Genomic DNA, 11642 nt, shown 5'->3' with positions numbered 1-11642 from the left:
CTTTTCCATACAATTGATGAAACTATTATCCTCCTCTGGTCCAATCTCGTATGCGGTGTTTGAGTGTTCAGTGGCTGGTGAATTCGAAAGCACCACAAAATTCTTTGTATACATGAAATCAGATGCGAAGAATTCTTAGCAGATCTAGAGTCTAGAACCCAGGAATTTTAATTTCCGTTAGATTCAGCCTGTGGCAATATCAATGAACCATCCAATCAGCATATGATACAATCTGTCGGGATTCAATCTGTTGGGATCCAGTCTGTCGGGACCCAATCGATTTGTTGAATTCCGCAAATGCAAAAGCAGCGATTCGTAACTATTTCTACTTTATGTTTTCACCACTGAGCTTCCTCGGTCAGCTGCTTTTATTCTTTATATACTGAGCTCATATAAGTCTCACCTTTTGGCCTTATTAGGTCACCAGCGTCACATATCCAGTTCAGTATGAACAGAATCATAATGATTTCCAGGCTCACTTATACATGGGCCATGAAATTAACAAGTTTAGAAATTCCTGCAAATTTTCGGTATTATAGGTATCTCGCACCCCCATTTTCGGCACCCGACGTGCTGCGCAAGTGCATGAGTTTCACGCATCTCTACTCATAAGACTTGGTGTCGTTCAGTGGAAGTAATATATAAACCTCAGGAATGATTTGACAAAAGATCATAGGTATCTTCAACGGGCACCATTTCAACTTCCAGAGGCCAAGCATCGCTTAGTATATTTCTGCTCCTCATTTCTCATTCTAGATCTAGTTCAGATATGACCGTGAGGTTAAAGAATGTTTCTGTTGGATGTGATGGAGGCACAAAAGGTTGAAAGTTAACCGAAATTCATGTCAGGGGCAACTAGAGTGTTTAGATTCTCACTGAAACAGAATGCTTTTATTTAGAATGAGATTTAGCTGATTACAAGTACTGGATTTAAGCAAATGATACAAGGCATAGTAGTTTAAGAGGATTTTTAATCTTAGATGTAAGAATTGATAAACATTGGTTAGTTGATAGTGAGAATCCAAGTGGCTGTGTCAGTATAAGTTTTACCCACATGGACATGATTCTACATGCTCTTGTACTGAGGTAAAATCTGAATCTAGGAAGAAGTGAACGTTTGAAAAAAAATTCAAAAAAAAAGATAGCAACTCATGTATAAGAAAATTTCTTACGACACCCACCTACAGGCTGCCAATGTGCAGTACTTTTTCATTTCTCTCCATGTCAGTAATGAGTCGAAGCGTTCATCTTCATTTTGGTATCTAGGTCACAAGGGCACAAAGGTTACATTGTATTGGTCATCATGTTCAATAAAGAAAATATCCATTTTGTTCTTTGTTGTATTGTTGCTTTTGTTCTGTGGTTAAAAGTCAAAATGTTGTTGCGAAGAAAGACTTTCACTTGACAATTCCTAAAAGACTAAACGCCAGCAATGGAAACTCTGCCTTACCTGTGCGAGGACCAGCCTCCAGTTTATTGTCATGTATGAGATGGTTAGTACGAGAGAGAGAGAGAGAGAGAGAGCGCTCAATCGTGTCCTCCCATTTAGTGCAAGTTATTTCTATCTTCTCTAAACTTTTCGAATTTCTGCATCCAATGAATCCGCCAATGTGAACTTGGTTGTTATCAGGTTTCCACCTGAGAGAAATGGTCTTTTCAAACAACACCCGATGCTTGATTCTCAATATTTCGATATCTGTCTGCATAACCTCATTCAAATCGATGAATTCGAAGTAATGTGCAACGAGTTCTAGGAAGCAGTCGGCAGCAGACGCATAATTTGGATGGACCAAGGGACCGAAAATCGTTGTGGTTGGAGTCCCGGCATTTCGCTGGCGATAATTTGATGGGAGAGCCTGTGAATTGGCTGAGTAAATCTGTGTAGATTCGATTCGCCCTTTCGTGCTCTCGTGCCAAATGTCACCGTTCATCTTCTAATTCATATTGCACGCCGCGGAGGGGCGCCATAAATTTCCGAAAGGAATTGTGACGGTCTAAGTGGTCATCGCTGTAGAAATAATCTCGGTGGTTAGAAGGATTGCAATCGATTTGTACTGGATCATCGTCGCTTCCCCATCCGCCATTGTACAAATTTCTAGGTGCTTCGAATAAAAATTCAAGATTGCATGATACATGAGATGATTGAACTGCTACTCTTGATGCTTCTTCGACGTGTGATCTCGAGACTTTAATCTCTCCCATATCATCATAATGTCCCAGTCAATGGGCATTTTTGTCCACGTCATGCTAGCGGTCTTCGTATTTATCTTCTTAACTGGATGAATAATCTCTGTAAAGAAGTTCAAATTCAAATTCTTGATGCTAATGTGAGTGTTAAAAGGTTAGAGGTGAATGAACTGAAGTATAGTTAATGTGAGAAACATTGCTTGAATAAATAGTCTGGGATTGTGATTGTTCAGGAATTGTGACTTGAATATTCTGCAGCTAAATTCTGAGGTCTCATGGTATCTGGTTCCCAAATTGCAAATTGTTCTAAATTATCTGTATGAATAGTCTGGATTATCATAATATTGTTTCCTTCACCACAATTTCATTGTACTTTGAACTCACAATCCTTTGAAGCAGTTTGAATTGAATTTCAAATTTTCCCATAAAAGCAACATTTGAAGTCACTTAGTATAGTCAGCCGCGGAGTGAGGGAAATTTTCGACTGGCTGCAAAGTCGCAGATCAATGAGAATTGCCGTGATCAATACATGAAGAAAGCTTTCCCCATTTCTTGTCAATTATCCCTCATCATATGTATTTCTGCAGATATTTTGCGGTAAACTTATGGGCAACATTCAATTAAATAAAACCATTTGATCAGAGATAAGCAAAAAAAGTAGATTGATATAGTGAAAAGACATCAACTTCTCGTCACCGCCAAAATAAATGGCCGTTACCGTGGACTAGCAGCAATATACCACCGCGGGTTTGTCTTTCTGACCCCATTCCAATTTTGCCCCAAATTTTCATCCACACACTAAGTAACAGCTCGTCAGAATGGCTCTACAGCGTCCTTGCCCTTGAAGCCTGTCTAAACACCCTCGAATCAATCGCCGACCAACAGAATCGCAATATCCCATATTGGAAGATGGCGGAAGAAATATTCTAGAGTTGCTCCAGGTGAATGAACTTTAGCTGTTAGACGGCATGGCCCAAGTGAGAAATGTGCAAAATTGCGGTATCCTTTTGTGAGCGCTGCTCCTCTCGCTAATACTGAAGATGCAACTCTAGACTCATATGTTCAGAAATTTGTTTTCTGGGATTTTCGTGGATGCTTCAACGGTTTTACCCCTGATATGTCAGATCAGAAACAGACATCGGATATCTGGAAAAGAGCTGCGGTACCGACTACTTCAAGTTTAGCCTTAAAGTTGAGTGGCAAACAAGAGGTAGAGTCACTGATTCCCGAGCTTGTGTATCCGGTGAACGATGTAGGATAATGAGGACATTCAGGGAATGCATCGTCAATATCAACAGATTGAAACTTGGCTAATAATCTAAGTTTTTTGGAGATGGGGAGGAGGTGAGATGAGTCTCTTGAGTTGGAAGATGATCATAATGTATCCACACTTGCTAGGTCCGTTCACCAATGAATTGCGAATGTCTCCCTTTATAAGCCATTCGAGAAATTCTTTTCACTAGCGACCAAATACTTTAATTCGAAGGAATATTCTCTTCTGATACCTCCCAATGAGCATGGAACTGAACGCAACTTTGGTATCTAGTTCCTTTTTATAGGGCAAACAAAATTCTGCCTTTATATGGTCTAAGCATAATGGTGTATCTGTGTAATAATAGATTGATCCATCTTGATTGATGTGTATACAGTGCACCCAATTACGTTGGGCGGCGTTTTCATGGCCTGTTTGAAATACCCTACTGAATGTTCTAAAGTGTTGTCCGTTGGCCATGATGATGATTATGATGATATTAGGATCTCTCGAAGTATATGAAAAATAGAAACTTGTGAAACTTTTCGAGTCTGTGTTGCCGCCTGTCATCAAATGAACAGGTATTTGTGATAGGGCGACGCCACACTGGTGTCTGAGGATCAGCAGGCTGAGTCTATAAGCCGGTCACAATGTGTTGGCCCGGTCAGATGGGAGGTCGGGACTCAAGAATATGACAAATATTCCCGGCCATAAAAGACAAGACTTGAGTGTGATACATGAAGTCTCAGAAGCATCTGACTACCACGTGAAAGAATTTGTGTCCCAGATACTCAAGTGTCGGTCGAACCATCTGCCTATTCAGGGTTAGCCGTGCATGCATAAATATTGCTTAGATGAATGCATTGCCTGGTACTCAGGATACACAGTGTATGAGTCCACAAGAACTCTACATTTGCAATGTGAAGTTAAAGTAACTCAATACATTAACGTCGCTAAACACAGAAATCGGATTATGTGGTCGAGTATAAGTGATATCGCCCCAATCCAACGTGGCTCGGTGCACAGGTTCGGATTCTTCGGGTACTTGTGAGCTTATAGAAGCACCAATGAAGTAAAATTGATGATGGATATAACAAGGAGGGACCGTGGCGATGTCACGTGACAGATACTTCCATCTGGCTTGTAGAAACTGTCCGGTGTTTAAGATCTCTCATTTATTCGTCCATCAACATCACCTCAAGCATCCATCGAAGACAGAGGATCAAAGGTGTACGATATGATGCAATCGGCAGACGCCAAGATATATACATGTATACAGAGTATAGAAAGTTTTGCCCATTGCTGCTTAGCTGGCAATCTTTAAATGCAGGTACCTCGATCATACCGCCAGCAAATATGAGCTCATACACTGCACCTATATTTGTGCTGCACACAATCAGGTTAGGATGACTAGCTGGCATTATTCATCGGATGATACTTCTACTTACAGAACTTACAGAAAGTCAAATTATATATAGAGAGCCCGCCTGTCACCTATTTCTGTCCTCATGGCATGGGCTCTACATGGGTACTGCACGAATCAATTGTGTACATCAAAACATCACATCCAGTCGTGTGAAGTTGAACTACGATCAAGTCAAACCCAGTCTAACTCGTGGTGCATGGAGATTCATCCCCATAGGTCAGTCTTTTAACCATTTCTATTTTTACGCGCCGAACTTGTGGTGTTCCCGTAAATCAGCAAGGTTCTGCAGTCGATGAGCACTTTTATTGGCAGATGTTGTATGCAAGCGCTAACGGAAAACCTACCTTCTCAATTAATCGTTGCGCGCGCAATTTGCTAGAAAAATTGATTTTCTTCCCATTTCAGTCCTTACTTGCCAACTATTCGCTGCGGGGTCGTCATTGCCATGCATTATGGTTGAACAGCCACATGTTCTATTGGCTATACGGTCGTGAACCGATGTTGTAGTACCTTAGTCAATCTCAATCTTTCACCCTCATTTTGGATGAATCTCTTGACTAGTGGAGATCATATTGGTCTTGACGCTTGAAGAGGCTTGTGAGTCCCTTTTGGTCGGTTCTTCAATAAAAATAGTTTTCCATTGGTGCCACACCTGCCAGCTCCCCCGGTCAACTTTTGACGCTATCCAGTGACGATTATACAGGCAATACAGGTATCGTCGGTATAAACCTTTGAGCCGCCCAGTTACCAAACGAAATTTCTTCTCGTCTCATTCTTTTTTGTAGTGTAGGAGGTGTATTGTTCTCGCCGTTGTTAATTCCTCTCTTTTTTGCCATTGTGTTACAAAGTCTTCGTTGATCGAAGCATACTATCTTTTAATATCTCATTTTCCTTGCCTCACGAGACGCAGCGCGTTTTCGAAAATTAATTCACGATACCCAGTCGATCAGGAACGTAAACAAAAAGATCACGTTTTTTAGGTCTACAAAATGGCAACTCTAGATTATCTACCTGCCACAACATACCGGCCGCCGACTTCACCTGTGCAGGCACAGACAAGAAGACGGCTACTTAATACAATAATGGAAGATGAAGAAGAATCGGTACGGGGTTCAAAACACATGGAAATGCGAGGTCGAGATAGATCCCCCCTCAAGGCAGACTTCCTTTCTCCCCTCAGCGATCACTTTCCAACGCCTCGAGCAAATCAATTCATGCAACAATATCGTCCAGCTTCACCATCCTGCTCAGACTCAAGCAAAGACTCTACTTCCGCTCCTTCATCAGCACCATGGACAAGAACAAGTTTTACAACCGACGCTACAGACTTCGATGATCTTTATGATGCTTCATCCGACGACGATACTCGAAGGAGCAGCACTATGAGGCAAAGAACTAGTGCTGGGCAGTTTTCAAGATCAAACAGGTCATCCATGGGCTCAACCCGAAGTAGAAACTCGCTAAGCTCATTGCCTTCACTTGTGATCCCTTCAAATGAAGATCCATGGGCTGAAGTCACCGCCTTCAAACGTCAATTAGCCTCTCCAGTACCACCAACACCACCCCCGAGAGTAGCAATGTCTCCCGCTCTTCTCACGTTTCTCAAGAACCAAGAAAATCTATCAATTCCATCATCATCGACTCCGCCTTCATTGGATGGAAGCATGGATTCAGAGCAGATGGCCCAAATATCTGCTCCACCAACTCCAGATGTCGGCTATGACAGTGAAGAGGATGGTCCTCGTGCTAGCTGGGGTGTTCAATTGCAACCTGCTGCTATGGCCACCTTGGAGGCGATCTCAGGACCTTCAAATGACTACTTTGATGAACAGCAGCCGGAACAGGTCATTGATTTGAGTACTGCACCACAAGAAATTATATCTGGTCAAGAAATGCAGCAAAGCTTGCCACCATTGCATACAAACATTCACCGCGCTAACTCGTTAGTTCTTACTCCAAGTCAGCAGCGAGCTATGGAAAGTTTAACAAATTTGGAGATCCCATCTCCTGGTGGCTTCTTTGCTTCTTTGGGCCATGGCGCAAGACATACCTGGCACCTTGTACCCATTACGCCAGACGAGCCTCTTCCACCTTCGTCAACCACCGCCGAAAACTTTTACAACACTCCGTGGGCACCTCATCCAGTTGAGCGTATCATCGAAGTTCCAGAGCCCGCTGATACTGATGGGCCACCAACTGCTAAATTTATTCGACCCGAAATCCGCCACGACAATTCTGATGAAACGATTGTTCCTATCAGCTCTCCACCACCGAACAAGACCAATTTTGAGGAAGAGATTGTAGCTGATGAGATCTTAACGGATTACGCACCTGGATATATCAACAAGCTTGAGGACACTGCAAGTGCCAATGTTGACCGCACGGCACTGTGGCTTGCAGCTCAGCATGACTATCTCTCGGAACTCATTAACCCTACAGAGGCTCGTGATGATGAAGTTGCCTTGTTGAAGCGAGCTGTCAGTGTAAGACTTTCGGCAGCAGAAATGAACATCTCACCAATTGAGACTGAGCCACTGCCTTTGCAGCGTAAGAAGATTGTTCGATTTTCTACAGACCCCATCAATCATGATGTCTCCACTCCAGCAGCCGCTACTGCTACACTTGCCACGCTAGCCGGAAATGCATGTCCGCTACCCAAAGCCATTCCTCAGGAATCGACTTATCATCGTGCTTTCAAGCGTTCAGTTCGTAAAACACGTCGTCGCGATGTCTTCGTTCATCGTGTGCCCAGGTTTGAAGCTATTCAATCTCAACGCGTCTCATTCCCGGCAGCTCATCGTGCCAGTCTTCTCGGTAAATACCAATTGAGCGTTCTTCCCATGTCTCCAAAGCGCCGCATGTCTTCCAACGTGGCTCGTGGTGACGATACTCCATTTGAAGATCCCGAAAAGCTCCAGAATGACAAAGAAATCGAGGCTCTTGAACAAATGTCACCTGCAGCCTGGAATGTCTCAGCAACTAAAATGCTTAATGGAGGTCGCTTGATCGCAGCTCCGGTTGCCAAGCGTCTCGCAAGACTTTCCTCAATGGGCCCCACCATTAGCGGCACTCCTCGAGACCGTGCTCGCATTCTCGACCTCGGTGGACAAGCCACATGTGATTGGGCATGGCATTGTGCTACCGAATATCCCAACTGTAAAGTCTACACTGTAACCACCAAGGCTCTCCGTCAACTTTCAAACTCCAATATTCGCGGTCCCAAGAATCTTCGTCAGGTAGCTGTAGAACGTCTCGTTAAGCTTCCATGGAAAGATAACCAATTTGATCTCATTTCCGCTCGCGAAGTCTACATGATTCTCAAGGAGCGCGGCGAGAATGGCGAAGATGAATGGGAAGCTTGCCTCAATGAATGCATGCGTATTCTTAAGCCAGGCGGATATCTTGACTTCTCCATCATGGATTCTGATATCGTGAACGCGGGCCCAATGGGCTTGGCCAAAAGTGTCGAATTCGGATTTAACCTCAAGACCCTCGGTTATGATCCCTCTCCAACTAAGCTTTGGCTTGGTCGTCTCAAACGCGCGGGTTTCGTAGGTATCAAACGCGCGTGGGTATTTTTGCCCATGGGTGCAGATCCTGAGCATAGATTGGATGTGGAGAGAAACAGTGTAGGTGATCCATTGGAAATGGAAGCAATGGTTAGCGGAAGCACAGGAGATGCAGCTTGTGTCACCGGTCTAGTCGGTGGTTGGGCTTGGGAGAAATGGTTGTTGAGATGTAGAGTTCAGACAGTGGGTGATGAGGGCACGTTGGAGGGTGTACAGAACCTCATTGAAGAGGGTAGAACTTGTGGTGCTGGATGGAGAACTTTGAATGGATGGGCTAGAAAGCCATTGTGAGGGATTTGGGGTCAACTGCTTTTAGTGGAGATGGAATGTGCAAATTGGTTTCTTTAGATTGTTTTGGTTCGATTTGGTTATTTTGGTGACGGTGATGGGGGCATGATGATGAGGATTATGACGGGATGAGCGAATGCCTGATTTCTTTTGTTTGGTGGATGGCGATTGTTGGATGGTTGATGAGTGATGAGTGATGAGTCTGTCGGTAGTGGGGGTTGTTTGAGGGGAAGTTTGGTGGAGGTTGTATATTATCTTTCTCTTGACATAGCAATCCATGTGTTTCAAACCCATAGTATTATCTCATGATATATTGAGTGCAGATTGCGCATTTTCTCGTGTTGTTCTCAATGCATAGGATACGAAAGTTCGTTGGAAAAGGATTTTGACACTTGAAATCCGTCGTCGCATCTTCTCCGCTGACCCATGCTTTGTAACCCAGATAAAGGATTTAAGTTCGAGAACAATGAGATTGTTACCTTTGTTATTCTTCAAAAAGAAAAACATGCATGCCATACATGGAACAGGCTTTGAACAAATCTCATTTTTCAACTATATTATACTTCTGGTTTGACTTATGTTTCTCATTTCAGTACAAATTCCCATCTTCACTCAATACTCCAAACATCTAATTATAAATCTAAATCCTCGATTACACATCCAAGAATTAGATATAGTAAGCAAGATGAAGTGGACACCAATTTTGATCGACTGGGATACCAGCGACAGAACTCAGATGGATTACACCCAAGACAGTACCAAACCAGTAAGCATATCAACCAACACAGAAGCTGTTTCTACCGGAGAAGCTCACCTTGATACGAGTGCCGAGATGGTTTCGGGAGATGAGTTAGTAATGTTCGGTAAATTGATTTCTTCGGCTCATAAAGAGTGCATGGAGATAGGAACTGACCTTAAACTAGTCCCAGAATACTCTAATCTTGCGCACTATTTGGCATACAAATACAAAGCTTCCATTCCTGGCAGTCACTGCTATTGCAATCGTTGCATCGGATATTTGGAAATGGCGCACTTCAACGTTATCAAGACCCGGAATATATTGTACAGTAAACTCGTTGCTTTAGCAAAGAACAATTCAACGTATCGCGAGAGATATTCAGCTCTTTACTACAAACTCACTGGCTCCAGTGTAAAATTTTCGGATATGCCTTTGGATTTGCCGATTATTGATAATTCTTGCTACGATTATCAACGTCCCAGTCCTCTAGTTCTTGGAATCTGCCACTTTCGTCGTCGTTATGAAAAATTAGAGGCATGCCATGTCAAAATTGTTCAGACTAAGAATGCTATACGTCAACAAGTCGATGATATGACCGTCATGAATGAAGACTTACTTGATAAATGCGATCGATTATTTGCAATTATGCGAGAGAAGCTTTCGGCCAACTCAAAAACATTCGAAAAACACTACGAGTTCGACCCTGAGGATTGTTGTCACTGTCGTCATAACTGCAGCGACTGCAGCGAGATGATGGAAAATCAACTCGACGAGGCCTACCATGAACGATCCAAATTCTTTTCCGAGTGCGAAACAATGATGGAAGAATACAGAGAGCTTGAGGCCAAATACGAAGCTCTAGTCCATCGGGCTACCAACTCTTCAAGATTTGAAGTTTCCAGCAGACCATTTAGTGTCCGACAGCAGTATGAGTGTTACGAGCATCTCAAATCTCAACACGATAGACATATCGTGGAGCAATACAGAGTTGTTGAACCTTCTCTTGCGGACTCGGATCCACCTCGCGATCGTTGTGGTTCGTGTTCTTACTGTGAGTTGGAGTTGAAACTCATCAATGCTGTCAAAGTCAACCGAATTTTTCGTAAAATCTTTAAATTCGAGCAGCAATATAGCGATTTGTTCGAGGAGTATGCAAACTTCCGAAATAGAGCCATGGGGGGGTGGTAGAAGCTGGTCTTCACGAATATTTTTGGTTTCCTTTCTAGTTTTCCTTTGTTGAGATCTAGGAGTTGGGAAATAATGAATTAATATAATTTTTTTTTTTTGGAATAATTAGAATCTTGTATGGGCTGCAACCCTGTGAAATGAAAGTGACGGTTAATATGTTGAGAAGAAGGTTGCCATGTAATTTGAGGTGATGAGTTGTATACGAAAATACTAGCCATTCGAGGTATCAGAGTCGATGTGGCTTCTCATTGTTTTCTTGCATGGATTTAAAGGAAGTGTCAGTGGCCCCTTTACGAAGCTGATGTATCGTATAGACGATTTGTATCTTCGCAGACGTCGAAGTAATGAAAGTTTTATTTACTTCATGAGCGTACTGGATGCATCTATGATTCGCATAGCCTTTGAAGTATTATAGGTTTGGTCCAAAATATAAGTCGAGTGTGTGTAAGAATATTGAATAAATGATTGTTGTCAAGAACGAAGCGAGCATTATCAACGCATGCATAGTTGAGAAGTGCGGCGGAACTTTTCTGCTCATTACTATTTCACACACCAGTCTAATATTGTCTTGAAAGTCTGTCACTAGATTCAACGTAAAGCAAATATGGTTGCTTGATAAAATGCAAGAAAAATTGTGAGTTCGCAGCTACTGTGCTAGAGTCATGGATACAAGTCAGACAAAGGATTGTGATGAGGATAAAGAATAGCGCCTCCCCAACAAAGAACTTTGGACCTGCCTTCTTCCAGCCCAAGTACAACAACAAAGCAAAGCTCAAGTAGTATGAAACAACATTTGAATAGTTCACATGCTAGTTGGATGACGGAGAAAGTTATTGCCAAACCGGCCTTGTCGAATTTCTTCAAGGAGGCAACCATGGAAATCAAAAACAACAGATTCCAAACAGCTATGCCTTCTAGATTATAAAATCATGCAATATCTCCCTTATAAACCAAACTCCATCCTCATACTCGCCATCGATTACTTCTCACATT

At 42.7% G+C, this 11642-nt stretch overlaps 2 protein-coding genes across 2 annotated transcripts; both read left to right on the top strand.

Annotated features, from left to right (window-relative positions):
* The first annotated feature begins 5608 nt into the window (after window positions 1-5608).
* BCIN_02g02090 (hypothetical protein) lies at window positions 5609-9044 on the top strand. Its single transcript, XM_001558851.2, has one exon. It carries the CDS (start codon window positions 5855-5857, stop codon window positions 8723-8725), a length of 2871 nt encoding a protein of 956 aa, XP_001558901.2. The 5' UTR covers window positions 5609-5854; the 3' UTR covers window positions 8726-9044.
* A 137-nt stretch (window positions 9045-9181) lies between these two features.
* Window positions 9182-10686, top strand: BCIN_02g02080 (hypothetical protein). The gene has a single exon (XM_024691172.1). It carries the CDS (start codon window positions 9300-9302, stop codon window positions 10647-10649), a length of 1350 nt encoding a protein of 449 aa, XP_024546942.1. The 5' UTR covers window positions 9182-9299; the 3' UTR covers window positions 10650-10686.
* The last annotated feature ends 956 nt before the right edge of the window (window positions 10687-11642 follow it).

The sequence above is a fragment of the Botrytis cinerea genome, chromosome 2 (genome assembly GCF_000143535.2).
Source record: "Botrytis cinerea B05.10 chromosome 2, complete sequence".
In the NCBI taxonomy this organism is placed as follows: domain Eukaryota; kingdom Fungi; phylum Ascomycota; class Leotiomycetes; order Helotiales; family Sclerotiniaceae; genus Botrytis; species Botrytis cinerea.
Note: the sequence above shows the minus strand (reverse complement) of the source record. Positions and strands in the feature narration are given on the sequence as shown.

Bases quoted from the DNA above. Each gene is read 5' to 3' on its own strand.
- BCIN_02g02090 (XM_001558851.2), top strand. From the start codon at position 5,855: ATGGCAACTCTAGATTATCTACCTGCCACAACATACCGGCCGCCGACT.
- BCIN_02g02080 (XM_024691172.1), top strand. From the start codon at position 9,300: ATGTTTCTCATTTCAGTACAAATTCCCATCTTCACTCAATACTCCAAA.